Here is a 24293-nt window from a genome sequence, read left to right on the forward strand (position 1 = left end):
CTTGATATGCTCAAATTAGCCTTTTAAATTAGTCAATGCATATTGAGACGAAGGGCCTTTTAAATGGGAATCAGCAAGAGATATGTTTAAAATTGCAATATCAATAACTAAGTTGTATTTCTCAGTCCAAATTATCTAAATTTTTTACAACGGACCCAAGAAATGAGCAAGAAAAAGATACAAAAGCAAAAGAATGGACTCAAAAACAGGGTAGGCAAGTGAATTAAGTAGAAAACACTAAGGTAAGAAATTTCCATGGAAAATAACTTGCTGAATAGTTTAACTAGAGGAAATCCATCAGTATAATTTGTCAATGAGCTGTAAATGCAACCAACACGTTTATTCTTCATCATCACCTCCTCAGTATGTATTCCTGTGTGCTTAAATCACATGCCAAGATGACACATGTGAACTTCCTCAAGTGGGGCATATTTTTAGATTATTATTCTAATGGAAATGATAGGTTTGCGCTGGTACATTTGCTTGGTTATCAACTCTCACTCATGAAATATGCCACATGTTTACAAAGCAAATGGTGCAGGTGCAGAGAATTTACTATGACTAAGAAATACATTGAAGATAACTAGTTTTCAAAGAAACTAAAACATCTCTCCCTGGCATCAGTGGCACTGAATGACTGTTAGGGTCATGAGACCTGAGTCAGCCTCTTGGCGCTGTGACTTTCCAATATTGAGTATGTCATTTCACCTCTGATGCTGGATGAGGATGAGGATAACAATATCCTAGATGTTTCACAAGGTTGTGGTGAAAATGAAATAACACGTGTCACAGGCAAGTTTTGTAAACTGGCTATTTTAGTATTGGTTTTCATTCTGCTTCTTTGAAGTAGTTTAAGGTATTCTCCAAATTGAAGTTATCATTTTATTTATACATCTCAAAATAAGAGGAAAATATAGACGAAGCAGCAAAATAGATGTGTTTGGCCATGTGGTCTTCACTTACACTTTACTTCATTGAGATTAATAGTGTTCACCATGCCTTGTTAAAAAATGTTGAAATTACAGTAATTGGAAAATGACACTGCTGTTTCTGTAGACACACAAAGGCACCGAAAGCAATCTCTCACTAGGAAATCCCCCTAACCTATTTCCATACCCAGCCACTTCCAAATACTCCATCTCCCACCCATGGAAAAAGCTAAATTCATGGCTCATCATGAAATGAAACAAAATTATTTATAGCACTTATGTGAATATCTGAGGAGAAAAAACAAATCAGAAGGAAAATGCACAAGACTGCGCATTGTCTGAAAACTACTTGCTGTCATAATATGTAAATTAACAAACCTCTGAAATCTAAAGCTCCATGATTTGTCATTATTTTGTTGCTTTGTTTACTTGAGTAATTCTCCTGTTCATCACTAAACATATTCTAGAAGTTTTTATTAAATAAGCAGAAGAGGAGGCATGATGAACACTCTGATGGAAGCATTAGTTTCATTAAAAATCATGGTCATAATGATCTAGCTATCAATGATCTGAGCCCACTCCAGTCTCACACCCAGAAGTGATTAGTTATAGACAAATAGAGCACAGGATACCAAAACATTACTGAACAACAGAAATCCCCTGTCAACAAAGATAACTTAACTCTTTAAGGAAAATAGCATCTGAAGACCCCTTACTCTTAATGAAATCCATCCTGTTCTCTCTTTCTCGCACACAACTCATACTATCCAAAGATGTAAATAGAGATTATGGCTAAATGAATCTGATTACTTTGCCCATCACATCGATCAATACAGTTGCTGCAATCAATTAAATCCAGGAAAATATTTAATCATCCATGTAACTCACATAAAGAATAGTCAGTTAGCTTTGGCTCAATGACTAGGTCTAGCTGATATTTATGAAATTTATCTGCCTTTTTTTCCGAATCCAGGATCAAATGACACTACTGATTGTGTTGTTCCTCTTACCTCATGGTGATTCTTGGCCAGCCATTCCTTAATGGTGCTGAGGGCAATGACTGCAGCAGGCTCATTTGGAAAACCTAAGTGAAGAGCAGAAAAAAGCAAATGAACAAAAAAGGACAAAGGTAATAGAGAGGTCAAGTATGGTATGATACCGGAGTTTTCTATTAAACAGTATCAAATTCAGCCACTAAGTACTGAGTGAGGCAAGCCTCAGTAAGGTGTACACCGATGACACTTCTGATCAAGGTATTAAAAGGGCTAGTCTTACACCAGTGCAGAGTTAACACAATAAAGAATTTAACTGTCCCTTCAACCCTATGACAATATCAGTTAAATACATATTCACATATGCTTCATAGTTTACAAAGCACTTTCATATAACTTTCTCATGAGATGCTCAGATTAAGATTTATTACCATCAGCTTAAAAACCAAGTAGATAGGGCTCAGAGAAAATACGTGGTTGGCCCAGAGTCACAAGGTCAGCAGACGTAGCCAATGAAATACCACAAGGCAGGGCAACTTGCCAAACAGCCATACTGCAGAATGCTATTATCAGCATTCAAAGAAGGCAACTCCTGCTCTATTTAGGGCTATCGGAGATGATGTTTGGGATTATGGCAACATGCACTGACCTGATCTTATAGTATAGGTTTGGTTTTAGAAGGGCAGCAAGAGTGACAGACTTCTGCTTCACCCCATTGAGCATGAGCACACATACTCAGAGTTTCTAAAACACATCCAGAATGTCTTTCAGCTTATATACACCAAACACATTCCTGGCACTGCAGAATCATCAGACATTCTGCCCATAGAAATAGAAATCTGTGAAGGAATAAGCTTATAAGTTTATACATTTATGGGGCAGAAAGAAGAAGAGATGGGAGCGACCATTCTATTGAAACTACTCATTTTAAGCTCACCGCTGGCTTTACAATTACAAAATCCCATAGCCTTTCAATCAGGCTCCAACCTCTCTGGTATTAGATGTGCTTGGCTAGTTTGCATGTTTTAATATCTCTTCCCTCTTGTGTTTTTCTTTTTAAATTTTATCTTTTATTGTTTTAAAGTGTACAATTCAGTTATTTTTAATATGTTCTTACAGTTGTAGAACCATCATCACTAATTCCAGATTATTTTCATCATCCCCAAAAGAAATTCTGTACCCATTAACATTCACTCCCTAGTCTCCCTGGTCCTTGGCAGCCATGAATCTTTCTGTCTCTATAGATTTGCAGATTCTCCTCCAGGATTTTTCAACACTGCTTTCTTGCATGTCTTCTACCTGTTTGACCAATTCTTCTCTGGTTCCTTTCGCTAGGATCATCCATTAAATGTATGTCATTCCCAACATCCTCAACTCTCAGCTGTCTTCTTCCTCTATTTTCTCTACTTTAGCCAGCTCAGCGTCATCCACTAGCAAGTCCATGAGGATGTTTCCTAGTCAGAGAAACTCCTGGGACATTGTTCTCATAGATGCAGAAAGGAAGAGACATTACCAAAATGGATAGATCTGAAACTTTAAAAACCTACTGTTATTGGGGGGCAAATACATATTCTAGTAGTTGCTGCTGATGGTTCAGATCTGAGAAGGCCTTCAGAGAAAATGTGTGTGAGAATAGGAACAAGAGAGAGGTGTTGCTTCCATTGCCAAGAAAAAAAAAATGTTATTTTTCTATTTAGGTTTCTACAGGTTTTGCTAAAGAGTGCATAAGAAAAGGGGCAAAATAAAGCAGGGCCAAATCTCATTTTTCTTCATTTATAAACCAGAGAGAACCATTGTGATATGGAAAATGTAAACAAGATCTTGCACCTTTGTAAATTCACCAATGACATTTGGGATTGTTGATTTGTTATGAATTGTTTAATCCTACTCATTAAAACCCTTAATATTAGGAGGAAAAAAGCCCTGTTAATTAACCAATTAATTAGTTCATTAAGTGAATTATTATTAAACCAGAAAAGAGTCGATCGATAGACACTTTTAATGAGTTCCAGTCCTCTAAGAGCCCACAGTCTAGGGTAGAGGAACCAGGCCACTAAAGGGGCAAGCAAGGGCAACACTGCATGACAGGTGCATCGATCCGGCAGGTGGGGTTAGCCACAAAATGTCTGGGGAAGGGAGCTGCAACGTGGGGAACTGAGGAGACAGTGTCCTCAGAAGGAAGCTGTGAGCAGCAAGGAATTGATGGAGAAGGGGAGGGAAAGTGAAAGGGGAAGAAAGTGGGATGAGTAGCTGTGTGCTGCAAGGAGAAGCAAAGAGGCTGGGAAGGGCGTTTGCTAGGAGGGGTCAACCACGGGAGGCTTTTTCAGTGCACTGCTTCCCTGGGTTTTGCACCTACATTTGTAATCACAGGGATACTTCCCCTTGTCATGCTCTGGCACCAGAAATGCAACATGTGCTCTCGCTCAAGACAAACTCTTCCCCAGCTTTCCAGTTCCTGCTGATGGCTTTTCCTCTCTCCTAGTCTCCGCCTGGTGGACTGCTTTCTCTGCTGGCAACTGAGTCTTAAAGACATGGTCCCTCTGGAATAGTTCAAGCCCCCTTTCCTTTCCTCCTTTCCCACTGATCTCACTGAAGGTCTGATTGGCCCTCACCAGACAACTGTAGTTGACTCTTGACTGTGCTCTTTGGTCTTCCCACCCCGCTTCTCTGTTCTATGCAGCACACCACTTCTGAGAAGTTCTTCCTAAAGCATAGTGACCGTCACACCTAAAGCATAGTGACCATCACACCACAGCTTCGCATAAAACAAAGACAGCCCCTGTTGACTCTCCAGTTCCTACAGAATAAACACGAGCACCTTAGCTTCGCATGACCCATTCCAATGGCCCCAAAAGTACTTTCTAGACTTATGTCTTACTTTTCCTTATTTATTCTCTTTCCATGAAATTCTTCTCCAACTTTTAGGTATGTTTAGCAAGTACTTAAATTATAAAATTACAGGGCTATGTAAAGCTAGTAAATGCTATAGGCACACTCAGTTGCAATGGCCATCAGCATTAACATTCACCTTTAAAGACAATTCCTCACAGAAAAATTATACAAGTTCTTACAGAACCATGGCAACTATGGTCAGTTTTCAATTATTTGTGACCTCCTGGTCACTCTCTAATATTCATCAAAGCCTCTTGCACTGAGCTATGGTTTTCATCTTGACCTCAAGGTTTGCCATAACCCTGGATGATTTCAACACCCAAGAGGATGACCCACCCAACACCTGGCCTGCCAGTTCCTCGACTTTTTCCTTAATCTTTGACAACAGTCTCATCCATTCCACCTCAGCCACCTCCTCGCTCAATCACACCCTGGACCTTGATGTAACATTTCCAATGCAAAGGTACTAATTTAAGAAGAGCTGTCTCAAAAACTGTTCTCTATTTAGTTTGTTTGTTCAGCCAAGGAGTGCCCTTTTATCATCACTTGCAGCATACTCTAATCCTCAAACCACTCCCCAAATAAATGCCAACGTCTCTCCCCTGAACGGTCTGGCTCTTCTCTGTCTCTCTAGATTTGTTTCACATTGAATCGCTCTTTGCTTTCTCCAGTCCAACTACAATGGCCTTCTTTCCAGTCTTGAAACGTCACATGTTCTGTTTGCCTTCCTGCCACAACGCCTAGCTCATGCTATTTTCTCTTTCTGAAATGACATTTTCATCCTCTTTTCCCAGCTAACTTTCACTTTTATTTGTCCTCTGTTCATTTCTCACTTCTGGAAAAGGTGTCTCTGACAATGATGACTCTCTATTTTATACGTTCATAACACCACACTCCTTTCTTTCACAGACTCATCATGGTTGCAGTTCTACATTTGTTTATGTAAATATGTGATTAATAATCTTAATAGAGTGAAACCCTAAGGAGGCAGATAACTGATCTGCTTTTGCTTATCGCATTTTTTGCTAAAACATTGCTGGTACATAGAGGATGATCAATAAATAGGCACGAATGAGTGACTGGATTGCGAACTTGTGGATCTTTCTATTGACAGCAGTAAAAAGCTCACTTCTGGGGGTGCAAGGGTGGTCGTTCATAGAGTACAGAGAGGATGAAGGGATATTGAGAAAGTGCCCAAACAGACTATTATATCTACAACATCCTATTTCATCCCTGGAAAAAAATGTTGAGCAGATGCATATGGGAAAACATCTTCCTGATGGAAAGATATTCTGTGATCAATTGAAAGGGGGGGAAAATATCAAGACAAATATCCCTGAAATGTGCCTGCTTTCATTGGGCATGTATGTACAAGATAAATCATGATGTTCAGGGTAAACAGCAAAAGGACAATTCTTTGTCCAGTTAACTGCAAGACCCCAGTGGTTACAAATAAGAACAATGAATAGACAAGGACAGATTCTAGCCTAGGGATGGGCTGTCCACAATAGCACGGCCCACCTCAGGAGGTCACAACATAGTCTAGTCACCAGGGGCCTTTTGTTCACAGAAGCAGAATGGCCACCCAGAGGGAAGGCTGCTGACAAGCTTCTGATGAATCCCTGAATTAGATGACATAGAAAATTTCTTCCAAGTATGAGGGTCAATGAGGCTGAACAAGCCATTAATAATTTAGGGCCAGGCATGCAGGAAGTTGAGTGCGTGTGTGCACCCACGTGTGCATAGAATCTATGCTTCTGCTGGCATTCCAAAGCTTAGTTCCCTACTCATTAGGATGGATTACTGAAATTAACTTTTGTTGCAAATGTGGAAGCTGACTTCTATAATATATAAGGGATTTTCTTCTTTTTATTTACTTTTGCAATAAAAGTGCTTGCTGATTTTCACACACACACACTCACACACACACACACACACACACACACACAAACCATCACTCAGCTCAGGATGTGAAACATTTCCAACACCCCAGGAAGTTGCCTTGTCCTGAGTCAATACTCACCCCTCAAAGTAATTGCTATTCTGACTTCTATTACCACAGGTTAGTTTTGTCTCTTTCTATATTTCATATATATGGGATTACATAATGTGTTCTTTTATGTCTATATTTTGTTCAACATTGTGTTTGCCTGATTTATCCATAGTATTGCATGTAACAGTAGCTCATTCCTTTTCATCGCAGTGCTGCATTTCATTGTTTGAATATTTCAGAATTTGTACATTCATTCTAGTTTTGATGGACCATTGGATTATTTCCAGTTTGGGGCTGTCACGAATAAAGCTCCCGTGAACAGTCTCATACACATACATGTCCTGGTGGACATAAGCACTTGTTTCTGTTGAGCATATATCCAGGCACATGGGGCTGCTGTTCCCACAGGTTACACAGATGTTTAGTAGACTCTGCCAGTTTTCTAAGGCAGCTGTGGCCAATTGACTCTCCCACCAGAAATATATGAAAGTTTAAAATAATGCCTTTTTCATCTATTTATTTATAACATCAAGATGTACTTTCTAATTGTTTTCCTGACCATATTTAAAGCTGTTAAAGACCACTTTAATCTATTCAGTACTTTTTTAAACTAAAAGCCCTGACACAATTTATGAATTGCCTGTCTTCTCACTACAAAGCAGTGATGTGCTGAAGCAAGAAAGGATGAACTCTGTCAACAGAACACCAAAACAATTTAAATAAAAGATATAAAAAATGAATCAGCAAGTTGGGCCCGTGATGTTTTTCATCCATGGCACAAATAACTCATTAGATGAACATTTTCCCTTCACTCAGTTATTAACCTGATATTTCTTTTCATCAAATTTCACTACAGTAAGATACAGCAATAAACTCATTGAAGATTCTACCCCACCCACCTCTGACCTATTTGTTGGAATTATTGAAAACCCGAATGCTTTCAACACAGATACAGTGAATCTGGTTTTGACTTTACCATAGACAATTTTCCTCCTTAGTTTTTTTTTTTTTTTCTGCTGTGATTGATAATTCCTCAATATCTTTAATATCCTTCTGTCCATAGGCTCCCATATAAAAACTAATTTTGTTCCCCTGATATAAAAGTTGAACATGTTCTACTAAAACTCTATCATATTTCACTGGAATAAAGATAGATATGATTTATCCTGCCTGGAAAACTCTTTTTCATGTCAGAAGTAACATAGGTTTTGTTTTAAACTTTAAAAAGAGAGTCTGCTTGTAGCTAAAGATTACCATGTCATAGAGAGGCATATGGTAATAATCAATTATTTCAAAGAGACTCCTACTACAAAAAAAAAAAAAATCAAATTGAACATAATACCAGGTATAATTAAGCCACGCTTTAAAACTTTAACTCCATCTACCATTTACAGTCTGCCCAGGACTTCCCTTTCTGGCATTTTTTCCCCAAAATCCCCTTCTAGACCTGTTACCAGCATTCCCCTCTACTCTAATGCAGATGCCTTTCTAGCAGTTGTAAAAGCAAAGCACTCTAGAGACCAATGTTCAGGTAAAGCTCATGAATCCAAAAAACGTTGTTTATGCACAGAATCATTTTATTTTCAGCTGAACAATGTCTTCTATAGTGGTTTTCACCTCAAAGGGTTTTAGTCCATACACCTACTCCACCCAGCAGGGTACTTGATCCAAAGCTGTGATAAAATACTAGCAATTTTATGGAATCATAAATCCCTGTGTAAATGGCATATTATTTAGAAAGTAGTTGCCATACTAACTAGCCCTCCAAATGCACATAAGCACCGAATTGGTACTGAATTGTTATAAATATCAAGAAGTTAAAAGCAGTAGTTAAAAAAAAAAAGCAAATTCCCTTCAACTCTGCACATTAAATTTATATCCACTTTTGAGCCCTCTCTCCCTGCCCAGGCTTCAATGAGAAAAGCATGGGTGCTGTTTTTTAATTCTCACATAAACTGAAAATAAAAATACTATGAAGTTATTATAGATCAAATATGGGATCGTCAGCATTGATGAAAAGCCCTCACTGTCCTAAAGGAGAGGGATGCATCAGTGGGTTGATTGAAATGTCAACATCAATTGAACAGGGACTGCCAACATTGACTACCAATGCAAATTATACACTTTGCTTTATAGAGAATGTAACCATAATATTTTTCCATCTTAGCAGAAAAGTTCTGTTGTGGGAACCAAAGGACATAAAAACAATACACTTTTCAAACAGAAGTGAAAGGAGATAAAAGTATGAGATGAATTTTTTTTTCATTCCTCACCTATCCTCTTGCACACACACGCGTGCACGTGTGCGTGCACACGCACACATACACACACACAGACACACACACACACACACACACACACACACGCCTCTGTCCTGGGTGGAGGGGAGGTGCTGAGGGGTCGAGATGAAGGGCATGTGGGCATGGGGAAGTCTAGTGTAATAAATTTATTATTATTATTTTTAGCTCAAAACTGCTTTCATCAAGCACCACCCCCAGGCCTCCTTCCAACCCATAAAAGCCATTCTGAGATAGCATGATGAAATCAAATTACTCGAGAGAAATGAGCAGAAGGAGCCTCACCATCAAGCAATTGCTAGAGCAGCCACTCACACAATTCCGGCTAAAGGCTGAGTTTCTCAAGAAATAAAACGGGTGAGGTAAGAAGAGTGGCACTGGACCACTACTGCAGTGAGCACAGTGGCAGAATGCTAAAAAGGGTGTCACCGGCTTCTTGAGAGTACAAAAGGGCACCATAGTAGGCAGCGGGGAGGCATCCACAGCCTGTTGTTAAAGACAGTGACGTTTTAGCTGCTGTTTGAAAGGACAAGGCAGGTTTTGGTGGATGAGTATATACACATAATATGGCATAGTAATAAGTCAAGTGACCGGAGCAGATGCTGACAGTGCCCCCTGCATCCTCGAGGTGTGTACCATCTCCTCGCACACAGGCTTGACTTACAGCTGCCAGCACTTGCAGCCTTTACCTTCTGGTGGCCAGAGCTGACTCTGCCACATGTAGAGCAGGTCCAATGGGTAAGGGAATCAAGGTCCCCCAGGAATGTTCTTCAACCAGTGGTCAATGAGAGGTGTTGGACAAATACTACAGCTCACTCACCCCTCGGGGGGATGATGCTGGTGTGCGCCTTCCAGTTTACCAGACTCGCTCAGTGGGATTATGCTCTAGTTGCCCATAGCGGCAAATTCCTCAACACTGCACTCTTCATGTGCTTCCTTTCTTTCTCTGTCTCTCTTCCCAACTCTCTCTTCTAAAGACATCTCCTAAATTAACTACTGGCACTTAAACCCCTGACTCTAAATCTGCTTTGGGGGGAAGCCAAACTATGACAGCCATCAAAATGTATTGATGAACTTGAGACAATGAGGTGTCATGTCTTATCTTGATAGCTCATTTCTCCAGTCTTGTCTGGTTGCAATCTCTGGCACATGCATAGTAGAGAAATTTATTATAAATTAGCTAATAAAGTGGGGGAAATAGTTGGGGAGTTCACTGGCTATCACTGTGAAAACACAATAATATTTTACTTTGGGAAGAGTAGAGGTCATATAGTCTAGGCCCACACTGGCAGACAAATTTGTCTCACTAGACAGCAATCTTGATACAACAGGAAACTACTGCTGCTGATGTTAGCATTTATTGAACAATTAATATATACAAGTAACTCTACTTAGCATTTACATGTTGCTATGTGTTGAATGTGTCCCCTGAAAGTTCATGTATTGGAAATGTGACCCCATTGTAATAGTGTAAAGAGGGTGGAAAATCCAATTATGGCATTGGAAAGGTAGGGCCTTTAAGAAGTGGTTGGATCTCAAGGACTGCACCCTCGGGAATGGATTAATCCATTCATGGAGCAACAGGTTGATGGTTTAATGGGCTGTCATGGGCACAGTTATGATGGCTTTATACAAAGAGCAAGTGAGAAAGTTAGTTCTCTTGCTCGTGCCATCTCTTGCCATGTGATACCCTGCATTGCTATGGAGTCACCACCAAGAAGGCCCTCACCAGATGTGCTCCCGGGACTAGTGGGATTCCCAGCCTCAGAAATGTAAGAAATAAATTTTATTTCTTTATAAATTACACAGTGTCAGGTATTCAGTTATAAGCAACAGGAAATGGACTAATACAGTGGGCATGGGGTGGGAGCCAAGGCTGTTCTTAGGAGCCCGGCCACCTCTGGCTTCCACATAAAATAGCCCAAACCCTTAAAACTCCCTTCAAGATGTGTATAATCTTTCCTAATTTATAGAAGAGAAAAAGTGGCTGGGGGAGAATTCAAGCAAGGAGCAGGGCCAGGGCACAAGCCTGGGTCTGCCTGACTTCCATCTACCCACACCCTAGCTCAGTTCTGAGCATGCCATTTGTCCTCACAAATCCACAGAATGGACGGGACATACCAGAAAGCCTCAATGTCAGAGACTCCAGTTTAGCTGCTGCCCCATCTCAAGGTATAGAGAACGGAAATTGAGTAGGAAGCCCTTGTGGGCAGAGAGCTTGCTGCAGAATGCCCAGCACAGGGCCTCTGCGCAGGCCACACCCAACGGCCCTCAGGAAGCCGACTGCCTCCCTCTTTCTCAGGTGGCAGCACACATTCTACCATGTAATGTCTTTACTGCAGACTATGGTGGGGTCCACGGAGTCCCTTGGGGAAGAAGAAAAGCTGGGAGTTGTCATGGTAGAGTGACTCTTAAATACTTAGGCAGCATCATTCTGATTGAAACCCGTAAATTGGAAGCCCACTGGCTCACAACAGCATGGTGGCATCGCACCTCTCCCTGTGGTCCTGCTTTACCCCTCACTTTATTTTATTCAACTTAGCACAGATTTCCCTAGCACAGCCTCAAAAATTAGTCACAATATAAAAAGAGAGAAGGGAAATTCTGTGCTTCTCATTGTCTTAATCTCTTCACACCCATTCTTTCATTTCAACTGACATTATGCATGCCCAAAGCAAGTGACACATGATAAAATCTACTCTATTCAGCCTCAGACCTGAGTTGCTTTTGCTTTCACCTATTTAAAACATTGTGAAAAATGAAGTTTTCCTTTCAAGTTTTTTTCCTCTGCTCTGCAAAACAGGTACGAATGAGCTGCAATTTTATGGGACACAAGGTTACAATCTATGCAAGCTTCATCAGCTTCTCAAACTTATGAGCCCCTGTGTCTATTTCTGAGGGTATTTTTAAAATCATCTTTTGCCTAAGGAATTATAATAATGACCGGAGAAATGGCTCGTGAAACAAATTCTGTTCCATGCAAGCTGTTCCTACTATCCCTGGATAAGTCTCCTGAGAAAGGAGATGAAAGATCTAATAGAATTACCAGGAATAGGATTTTAAAAGACTCTTTTTTTTTAAAGAAAATTTTTCCTATAGGGTTAACCAAGGGAGTTCATTGAGGACATTACATTTGAATTATATTGGGATCTACTCAAATGAAAATGCAGTTTCTATTTTCTGAGCTGACGTCATTCAGCAGTGCACAGTCCTTTTGCCAGTGATCTTTCTAAACATAAAGCGCACCATGTCATGTCCATGCTAGGAGCCCCCAGTAGCTTCTTCCACACTTATGACTAAAATTCAAATTCCTCACCTTGGTTTACAAAGCCCTTTTGCTGCCCTTATCGCTGTCTGCAATGATGTCTGTCCTATTTTCTCGGTTATTGTGTGTCTCCTCTGCTGGAATAGAAGTTCCTTGAGGTACAGACCTGTCTTACTTGCTCACCTTTCCACTGTCAGTGCTCAAAGAAAAATAGATGCTCAATAAGATGCCTGCCATATTTGGGGACATGGGATGTATCTGGCTGCTGCAGTGTCCTGTGAAGCTCCCTAGCATCCCACCATAATCCTGTGACACCCGAGGACTGCGAAAATCATCTCTTTTACCAAAAGGCAGGAAACAAACTCTGTGCTGCTCTCTGGTGTCTGCTGGCTTAGACACCCGATGCAGGTGACCTTGACACAACCTGTAAAAACGACCTGGGAGAATAAGAGCTACGTCTCCTAGGCTTTAGGTCCCAACAAATGCTTCTTGGGGTTCTGCACTCCCAGGCTGGGGCAGAGTGCAGGACCTCTTTCAGTGGCACACCATCATACAGTGTCTCCTAGCTTTATTTGTCACTGATGTCTAGGCATGTATACTGCTTCTGTCCCCAAAAGCTTTTATGCTCTCACCTGCACAGACAGGTACAAGGTCCTCTGGAAGGAGCCATGCTGAACACTGTCATCACTGCCCCAGCAGCATTAATCCTATCACCCCAATATGGAAGAAAGCGAGGTAGTCCCCCAGTCTGCTGATTATTAGCTTTTGCTCTTCAATGATTAGTTAAGTTCCCTGAAAGTCTGACTTTGTAAACTGCCCTCAAAATTCCGGGAATTCTTCTGAAAGGCTTCTCAGTGTTCAACTCCACTAAAGTGAACATTTGACATGAGGAACCTCTCCTCTTCGTGTCTGAATCTTAACACAGACCTTGGCTGTGACACTCCATATTCTGAGGTCTGTCTGAGTTGGTCTGCTGATGGCATGTAAAATTTGCCTAACTAGGTCTAGTCCAGGTGTTAAGACTTTCATTCTATGGTTTGGATAGAATTTACAATGGCAGTCACTCCTTTGCTAATTGAGACAGAGATGAAGGCAATTGTGGGGACTAAGATTATGATTTAAAATAACATGTTATTTGATAAAATTTTTGTGATTAAAATACATTATATGATATAATTAAAATCTGTTGGAGGACATCATCCTGAAAATCATTTTCAAAGACATTCCAAAAAATATCAAGTGAGAAGTTCCTAAAATTTCAATATTGAGTCAGAGAGCATAGCTTCAAGTTTGACATGAGCAGTAATGCCATCAGACTGCTAAGACACTTTTTTACTGTTTAGTTTCTGAGGGTACTAGATTCTGAAAGTGTTCTCAATTGTTCACTATGCTTTGCCATCTGACTTTGCAGAGCCTACCACCATGGGTGAATTATATTTCCCTGCCCCATTGATGTTGAGTTTGACCACCTGACTTGCTTTCGCCAGTAGGATGTAAGCAGATATGAGGCTTTAAAAGTGCTTGCTGGTATGAAAAGAGAATGCCTCAGGTAGCTATTGCCCTTTCAGACTGGCACCTTAAACGAGACAGGTGGAACACACCCGGGCCCCGACACAAGCCTGGACTCTAACTTGGCCAGGCCAAGTCCCACCTGGATCATTTAAACCATAGGCAGCCCACAAACCCATGAACAAGGGAATAAATGCCATTTTCTGTCAGCCACTGAGTTTTTGAGGTTATTTGTAAAGAAAAAAAAATCTGGTACATTGAATGAGAACTGGTAGTGCTGGTGAACACATGAGTTTTCAGAAAACCCCACTGAGAATGTACAGCCTTCAGGAGTGGTTTTTATTCTTATCTAGGTCTTTGCCATCTTTGGAATCTGGCTTCACCTATTGACTGTCCAGGGTAAAAATATTATATATATAATACATTCTGTATACCAGTTCTATGAACTTAAAGAGGGCTTGGAATTTGTTTAAGGGAAACCTCGGCTTTGCAGTCAGACCTGTCATAATCTGCATTGAATCTCTCTCCCAAAAGCTGCAATCTGTGTGAGCAAAACAGATCTGTTTCTCAACATCCTCATCTGTAACATGTAAGGGAATAAGCTACCCTGTTGTTGGGACGATTAAATTGTATGTCACACACATTTTGCTCCTTCACAGGTCTCCTGGTTAGCCCTCTTTCCCTCTATTTATCTTACTTATTTAACAATGTAAGAAAGCTGAAAGACATAAGAAAGCCTAAAGGAGTAAGAATTCGATTGCACGTATAAGGCCGGGAAACACAGATGGAGCTCCATGCTCTTCAATGCATCAGAGGAACAACTTGAAGTGTAGGTGTGTTCAGTTTTCAAGACCAGGTGTGGTTTCACTGTTTCCCCCAAGAACTTGGAAGTTGATTTACATTACCTATTGTTTTGCAGAATCCCTTCCTGATGCTAGAAAATACAATTTTGAGTAAGAGGAACAGGTTTTTAACAAAATGACCTCATTTATAGTAAACCTCTGAAGAAATGTCATACTTATAGTCTATTAATCCCCCAAAGAAACTTACTAATTAGACCTCCCAAATTGCTGTACTCTGTATTTCACAACATCCTGGCAATATGAATACATTTCTTCAAGTCATTGAAAATGAATTTAGAGGTACCTGAAAATCAACTGTGATTTATGCAATAATGGCATACACAACCCCTTGGCTGTTTTTCAGATTTCAAAGTCCTACTTAAACATAAGATACTGCTCCTGAAAATGTCTAGAGAGATGTAATTGGAAGTGACGCATGTACCGTTTTCCTCAAACAGACAGAAACTGGCTCCTTCCTCTTAACCACAGTGAGGCACTTGGGGGACAGTCAGCATTTGAGAAATGGCAGAAAAATGAAGACGTGAAGTAAGCCACAGAATTTTAAAAGAGGAAAATTGCATTTTAAAATGCAAATTTCCTACAATGCTCATCATTGTTAGTCTTAATAATGAATGACAAACTATGAGCTCCAGACTAAGTTTGTGGTAAAATAATGAAATCCTAGAACAGCATATTTTTCATCAAAAATCAATTTGTTCTCCTGCTTGAGCTGCAGTAAGCGATCATAAGATAGCATGAAGTTGTAACATGCCATGAAGACCTGCAGGGTCAAGAAAAGACGTTTAGGAGGTGCTTTTAGGGGAATAAATATCCACATAAACATAAATGTTAAAGATTTACTTTGATGGATCTCTTTGGGAAGTTGGAACTTTTGTGTACACTGAAGGTGTTCCTCAGGGAAAAATAAAGTAGATGTTTGCACAGTAATTAACTTATGAACTACTGACATTTTTCTTCTTAAAAAGTAATAGCACTTCATTTTTGTCCATAGGCTCAAAGGAAACTAAGAGTCAGGAGGGCACTGAAATGACAGTCAGGTCAAGACCTTTCTCATTTTCATAGCAATCCCACTTGGTGTGAATAGCAAAGGTAAAAATATAGACTGGCCATCCAACAGGTAAGGAGCTTGGAAGCTGTCACTCTGCCCTAACAAGTAAATAGCTGAAAAAGCAAAAATATAACAACTCTCCTTAGATCTGTCAAAGGAGTGGGGTCACAGGGCAAATTGCCACCTCCCATCCCCAAATTGGAGAGACAGACAGGTGTGTATGGAGAATCACAACTTACATGAGCAGAAACCTAGAAGAAACCTCCACAAGAACCAATACTAGGATGCAAAAACCTAAAAAATGATTGATGAATCCCTAGAGGCTCAGTGTGGGCAAATCAGAAAGACAAACTCCAGGAGGACCCTGTCATGAGGGACCCCCACATTTTAATGAGTTTTGCCTCCAGGAGCTGGACCAGGTTCTCACAGTGAATATTAGAGAACAATCCCTTCATGCTTCTGGCTGGGAGAGGGGGGAAGAAAACATTTTGCAATATGCCAGAGAATTCTGTTTTTGTAACAAGATCTGCCCTCATGAGAAACTGTTTTACTACAGCTTAAACTATTAGCATTTTTATTAGGCCATAACCAGCCTGGGGAAAGGGAAGTATCCAGTTCCAGCCCATCTTTGCCCTCCTGAGCCATTTACAAGGCAGGGGATTGGGGAACAGAGACTAAGAACCACCTGTGATGTTCACAGGTCAGAGGTACAGACTCACTACAAGAGTGAGAACAAATCATAGGACTATGTAACCCATCCCCTCCCCTTACATCTTACCACCACATCACTAGAGGCCTATTTATTGCAGTTCTTTCTTTCCTTTTATCTAATGTATCATGTCCAGCTATCAAGAAAAAATTACAAGGGACAATAAAAGAAAAAAAAGCACAATTTGAAGAGACGGACCAAGCATTAGAACTAGACTCAGATATAGCAGGGATATTGGAATTATTAGACCAGAAATTTAACGACATCATACTGGAAGCCCAAGATAATGCAATAAGACAAGAAAAGGAAATAAAAGGTATACTAGTTGAAAAGGAAGAAGTAAAACTGTCTTTGTCCATAGATAACATAATTGTCTATATAAAAATGTTCAAAGTAATTGACAAAAAATCCAGAAAAAATAAGTGATTATAGCAAGATTGCAAGATACAAGATTAATGTACAAAAGTCAACACTTTCCCATATACCAACAATAAATAATCAGAATTTGAAAATAAAAATAAGATAACATTTACATTAGCATCCTCCAAAATAAGATACTTCAGTATAAATCTAACAAAATATACATGAAATCTATATGAAGAAAACTACAAAACTCTAATGAAAGAAATCACAGAAGAACTAAATAAGAGATCCTCTATATTCATGGATAGGAAGACCCAGAATTGTCAAGATGTTATTTCCTCCTAACTTGATCTATACATTCAAGGCAATCACAATCAAAATCCCAGAAAGTTCTTTTATATATTGACAAACTGATTCTAAAGTTTATATGGAAAAGCAATAGAGTCAAAATAACCAATACGATGTTAAAGGAGAAGAGTCAGAAAACTGATATTACCTGACTTCAAGACTTACTATAAAGCTCCAGTAACCAGGACAGTGTGGTATTGACAAAGAATGGACAAATAGACTAATGTAACAAAATAAAGAGCCCTGAAATGGACCCACCTAAATATAGGCAACTAAGCTTTGACAAAGAAGCAAAGTCAATAGAATGGAGCAAAGATAGTCTTTTCAACAAATGGTGCTAGAATAACTAGACATTCACATGCAAAAAGATAAATTTAGACACAGACCATACACACTTTACAAAAATTAAATCAAAATGGATCATAGACCTAAATGAAAAATGCAAAGTTATAAAACTCCTAGAAGATAACACAGAGGATAATCTAGGTGACCTTGAATATGGTGATGACTTTTTAGATACAACATCCAAGATATGATCCACAAAAAATAGTAATGGATAAGCTGGATTCCATTAAAATTTTAAAAACTTCTGTTCTGTGAAAGACACTGTCAAGGGAATGAGAAGGTAAGCCACAGTCTGGGAGAAAATATTTGCAAAAGACATATCTGATAAAGTACTGTTATCCAAAACAGATACAGAATTCTTAAAGGTCAACAATAAGAAAATGGACAAACCCCGTTAAAAATGGGCAAAAGACCTAACAGATACCTTACCAAAGGAGATATACAATTGGCAAATAGCATATGAAAACATGCTCAACATCATATGTGTATTTGAAAATCAAAACAGCAATAAATTACTTACAACACACCCATTAGCATGGCCAAAATCCACAACGCTGACTTTACCAAAAGCTAGTGAGGATGTGGAGCAACAGAAACTGTCATTCGCTGCTGGTGGAGACGCAGAATGGTACAACCCCTTGGAAGACAGTTTGGTGGTTTCTTACAGAACTAAATATAATTTCACCACACTATCCTGCAATCACATTCCTTGGTATCTACCCAAAGGAGTTGAGAACTCACGTCTACACAAAAACCTGCACATGGATGTTTACAGCAGCTTTATTCATAATTTCCAAAACTTGGAAACAATCAAGAAGTCCCTCAGTAGGTGGTACACCCAGAGGATGGGATATTATTTAGCACTAAAAAGAAATGAGTTGTCAAGTCATAAAAAGACATAGAAGAAATAGAAATGCACATTACTAAGTAAGAGAAGCCAATCTGAAAAACAAACAAAAAACCTACATACTGTACATACTGTATGACTCTCTGGAAAAGGCAAAACTATGGAGACAAGAAAAGTATCAGTGGTTGCCCAGGGTTAGGGGGAAGGGAGGGATGGATAGGCGGAGCACAGAGGATTTTTAAGGCAGTAAAACTATTTTTTATGATGCTATAATGGTGGATACAATGTTATATCTTAGTCCAAACCCATAGAATGTACAACCCCAGCAGTGAACCCTGATGTAAACTATGGACTTCAGGTGATAATGATGTGTCAATGCAGGTTCATCGATTATAACAGGTGTACCACTCTGGTGTAGGATTTTGATAGTAGGGGAGGGCTGTTTGTATTCTGGGGCAAGGATAAATGGGAAATATCTGAGCCTTCCACTCAATTTTGCTATAAACTTAAAACTGCTCTAAAAAGTAAAAGTCTATTAAAAAACAAAACAAACGAAAAAATAGCCCTTAGCCTTGACAGTTAAGCATTTCCAGCTGATGTTTTCAGCATATTTTCTAAATAAAGTTTAGCAATAAGTGGCTTCAGTGTTGTTTTGAAACCTTAAGTTCAAAAGTGCATTTTTGGAATTGATACTGAGATAATGCCCGCGTGACAGCCAACATGTAAAATTCCAACTCTGTCAAGCACAGAGGCCTGGTGACTACTAAGGAATATTTTATCATAAGTAAAACTTTTGTGTAATAATGTAAAGAGTAGACACTTAAATAGCACATTAAATGGTAAAGCACTTTTCTTGGACATTAGGAAATACCCATTGGATTTCATGTCATACTCAGGCACATTTCTGTCATAATAAACCTCATATTACCAAAAAATGCTGAATGGACTACTGAAACACAAAACATAGGTGAATCTCAAAAACATGAATGAGAGAAGCAAGGCACAAAAGAATGCATACTGCAAGACTCTATTTATATGTACTTCACGAATAGGTAAAAACTAAGCTAAGGTGTTAGAAATCAAAACAATGGTTGCTTGGGGGGGTTGGGATTGACTGATAGGGATCATGATGGAACTTTCTGGGATGGTAGAAATGTTCTACATTTTGACTGGGAAGCTGATTACACAAGGAAATACATTTATTCAAATATTCCTTCCTGACTTCAGAAAAGCTGTGAAAAAATTCTTTCCAAATTGTCTGACTTCCCAGGACGGGGCACAGGTGCCCTGGCTGATTGTTTTTATGAATGCCTCGTGCTCCCCTAAGGCACATGGACATCCCATGTTTGAGGAGGGGACCCCTACTTTTCTGATGTGTCTGCAGCAGGGATGAAGTGATAATCACTGTCAAAATAATTATTATTTTTATAGTAAAAAAAAAAAAAAAAGAATGGCCATCATCAGATGAATGGATTAAAAAAAATATATTGGCATATATAATAAACAAAATATTATTCAGCCATAAAAAAGAATGAAATCCTGTTATTCATGACAACATGGATGAGCTTGGAGGACATTATGTTAAGTGAAGTCAGGCAGTCACAGAAAGATAAATACCACTTGTTCTCATATGTGGGAGCTAATAAAGTTGAGCTCATAGAAGTGGAGAGTGGAATAGTGGTTATTAGAGGTTAGGAAGGGAGGAAGGCGGGAGGGATAGGGAGAGGCTGGTTAATGGATATAAATCTAGATGGGAGGAGTAAGTTCTAGTGTTCTGTAGCACTGTAGGGTGACCATAATTAACACTAATTTATAACATATTATCAATTAGCTAGAAGAGAGGATGTTGAATGTTCTCAACACAAAGAAATGATGTGTTTGAGGTGATGGATATGCTAATTACCCTGATTTGATCATTGCACATTGCATACATACATTGAAATAGCACTCTGTACCCCATAAATATTTAAAATTATTACATGTTAAATAAAAAAAAATAAAAAGAGAAAGAAAGAGAGAAGAAAGTAAAGATTAAGAGAGAAAATTCCCTTGGCAGATGGGAGTTTGGGGAGTGCAGAAGGTGAGAAAAACAGTGGGGGAGACCTGTTGGCACTGGAGGGGGGTGCCCACCAATACCGCATAGTCTGCTCAAGAGGGTGGGCAGGTAGAGGCAAGAGCCTGGTATTCATAATTGACCCGTGTGCAGACATTCACGAAGCTGCACGATCCCCCTTTCTGCAGAATTTTGATGATACCATCATCATTAGTAGAACAATCTGCAAGAACGTGTGGATTTGTCTTTAAGGGCAAGAAGGAGATAAGGAACTGTGGAGATCATGACCGACTCCTCAGCCAGGCTTAGCCAGAGAGAAAGACAGCTGGGAGTGGAACAGTCTGTGGCAGTTTCAAGAGAGAGAGAAGGGAAGAGGGCGATAGTGTGATCTGTGTGGCCTGAATTAAGGAAGAAAATGAGAGGCTGGATGGGCATATGTGGGCATGACAATTTATCCTTTGCTCACCTCCTTTCTGCCCCTTCCTCAAATAAACAATGATTCACAAATCTCTGCAAAGCTGTTTTATTCCTACTGAGATTTATTTTATTTTATTTTTTTTAAAGACTATCATTGGATCTTTGGGTAGAAAATTGTTTTAAACATTTTTTTCAGTCACCAAAGCCATCCCATAAAGAGACTTCTATAGAGAAAGAAAAAAAAAAAATGAAAGAAGAAATTTAAGATATCACAATGGTTTGGTGGCCACTATAACATCAGTGAGTTACTTTACCTTTCCTCAAGGGCAGAAGCTAGCCCTGTCTCAGAATTTATTTCTGCCTGGTCACCTTCTCTCCTAATCCCAGCCAATTCTTTTATTACCTGTGTAACTTGTTCATACCCCAATTAAACTGCATTCATTGTATGGTGCCTAGTAAATATTAGTTTTTATAAAGTTGTTTATTTTCTATAACTTCAGCTGTACAAGAGCAGAAAGCAGGCTCATCTCTGGCTTTTTGGGGGGGGGGTGAGGAATTATAACATTTATGCCATGTACTGCTTGTAGTTAACCCTGCACTTAAGCAGCATCATTCAGAGCATTCAGAGTTCAGATTCTCTCTCTATTGTATATGTGTGTATATAAATATATAACATATATAAATATAGACTATATATATATACTGGATAAGCACAATGTGACATGTACTTGGCCTTTGTTTTCATTATCCAGATTGAAAGGAAATTTGGTCAGCCTCTGCCTCATGTTTAAGCAGCACATCAGTCATTCAGTACTTCCAGAGTGGTGGATACTGAACCAAAGTATTCAGACATCAGTCTGGTTGGCTACAGTTGACATAGATCCTATCTCTGCAGATAGGGACTTACGTACACACATGAGCCTAAACCATAATGTTATCTTACATGGCACCTTCAACTTTTGTTTCTCTCACAAATAAAGTTTTGAATAGCAGGCTAGCAAAGTGAGAACTATGGCTCTCCAATGTGCCACCTTAAGCATTACAAAATTAAATATTAGATACATATTGTCCTTTGCGTTTGAAGAATGCTGTGGTTAGGGAAAGCAAAGTGTCACTATCAGGGTCCGGGTAAGAGAATTTCCTTAGATGGCTAAATAGAAAGATTTGGTGAAGGAACCACTTACAGAGACACAGGCAGAGTTAAAAGACAAGTAAGACACATGGAAGCAGCCAGAGACAATCAGCAGAGGAAGAAGGTAACAACCCGGGGGCGCGAGGGGAGCCACAGTGTTACCATAGCCCCTTGAGAGACAGCAGGAGCCATGCATGAAGCAGAGGCTGCCCTGTGACCATACCCACAAGGGATGAAGCCACTGCCAGGAATGTGACATCAAAACAGGGGTAGGGGAGAATAGAAGAGTGGGGAAAGAGGAGAAAGGGAGTGGGGAGATGGAAGATTGGGCAAGTGGCGAGTTGGAGGCAGGTAAGAAATACACCAATTCCTTCCTGCCACCTTCCTATTCTGGTGGCAACCCAGCTCCTGCCCTCATCTCCCCTATGAGCCAAAGGAAGCTCGCAGCCGTCCACAGGGCAGGATGGCAAAGGGAGGGCACCTGGAGGAGGGGCAAGTGGAGAGCAATCAATGAACGGCGGAGTCGTGCTATCAGAAGACGGAACCCTCATAACAGGCAATTCACTAGGTTCTCACTTCTGAACTGTTCACTATCTGGACCTAGTTCTAAAGATAGGGGAGCACACAGACATGGCACAGAATCCCAGCTTCTGTCAGGAAGGCAGCCAGAATGGGTTAAATGTGACTATGGTTAGGAGCCACAGGCCCAGGAACTGGAGTGAACAGGCAGGAATTGGTGCATCCCAGCTTGTTCCAACATTTGCCCCATTTGAAGAGGGTCTTAATGTCTCAATTAGGTGGCAAGTTGGTTTTTAATAGAGTTAGTCCAAAGCTCCTGTACTTGAACTTCTCTTGTTTGACAAGCTTGTCATTCACTATCCATGAATATGCACCAGACAGAGATTTCCTTGAGCTGGTAACAATCAGAACCTTACATAATTAGCAAAACTCTGGCTCCACTGGGGCTTAATTACATCCTGTTTTACACTAAAATCTCCTTTAGATCCTGCTGATTTTCCTACAAGATCAATTAATTTTAATATAATACTTCACATTTATTGTTTATTATTTTCAAGTATTTTATCCACAAAATGATCCTTAAAAACATTTCTTTGTGTTTATTTGCATATGTGTTTATATTATACATATATATGTGTGTGTGTGTGTGTGTGTGTGTGTGTATATATATTTATTTATTTATTCATAAACAAGAGCTTTTCCAATACCCTAGGGCCATTTTGACAGTCAGAGGGAGTCAATGAATTTACTCAAACACCATTCAAGGGCATCAAACATTTGTCTGGCATGTTCAGATCAGGAGCAGCAGCTCGTATGAAAAATATAAATCATTTTCCAGGTTTCTCTGAACGAAGAGGCACTTAGGCTTCAGTGTAAATATGTTCTGAAGGCTAATGTACAGTTGGAATATACATCTGCAAACAGCAGCGTTGCACTTGCTAAAGCTCACTGCTAAAAAAAGTAATGCCAGGGGTAAAAAGAGAGAAACTGATACTTAACAAGTGCCAAAAAAAGAAAAAGCTAGGCCAAGTTAGATATATAGCAAAAGGAAGGCCATGCTGGTATTCATGGCATCATCCAATCTAAACCCCTGTCAAGAGAAAACCATCTTTCAGGTGTCAAGAAGGATTTGTGAGTGTTAACCTGATCCTCCTTTCTGGACCAGGAAGCCCAGTGCTTTCATGAAGGAAGTCTTTAGTACTTTACCAATATGCTCAATTTTCTGCCAGATGCATGAAACGGCTGCTGGATGTCAGTACTGCCTGCAACGCTCATCTCTTTTTGTATTGATTTTTCTGCTAACCTTGATGAGGGAGTCTTAGATTGCAGATTGGTCATGAAGCAGGAGAAGGCCATTTTGCCTGCTGACAACTTGCACTTGTGATTGACAGCCATCTTGCACCTAAACCACCTGTCATCTACAAAGCCTTTTGAATCTATTTCCAAGAAATAGCAATTTTTCCTTCTCTGCACAGTCTTCATTTAGTAGTTAAAGAAAACATCACTGTAAAATTGCCATCTTCCCTATTTACTGTGACATTCATAGGCTGTCACATTCTGCCACATAATCAGTCAGGAAATGTTTCTCCTCGATGCCAGGCACTGGGCTGGGGACTCTGATGAACAGGAGAGAATTTCTAGCTTTGAAGAACTTGATAAAAGGGGAACAAGACACACACACACGCACGCATGCATGCACGCATGCATACACGCATGCATACACACACACACACACACACACACACACACACACACACACACACACACACACA

The 24293-nt window shown here is 39.8% G+C and overlaps 1 protein-coding gene across 1 annotated transcript in view; it reads right to left on the reverse strand.

Moving 5' to 3' along the window:
- The window catches only part of MACROD2 (mono-ADP ribosylhydrolase 2), a 1973048-nt gene that overhangs the window by 491958 nt on the left and 1456797 nt on the right, over positions 1-24293 (reverse strand). The window contains 1 exon segment of the mRNA XM_063101974.1: positions 1940-2013. Within this exon segment, the coding sequence (XP_062958044.1) occupies positions 1940-2013 (74 nt within the window).

Source organism: Cynocephalus volans, chromosome 1 (assembly GCF_027409185.1).
Source record: "Cynocephalus volans isolate mCynVol1 chromosome 1, mCynVol1.pri, whole genome shotgun sequence".
NCBI classification, from domain to species: domain Eukaryota; kingdom Metazoa; phylum Chordata; class Mammalia; order Dermoptera; family Cynocephalidae; genus Cynocephalus; species Cynocephalus volans.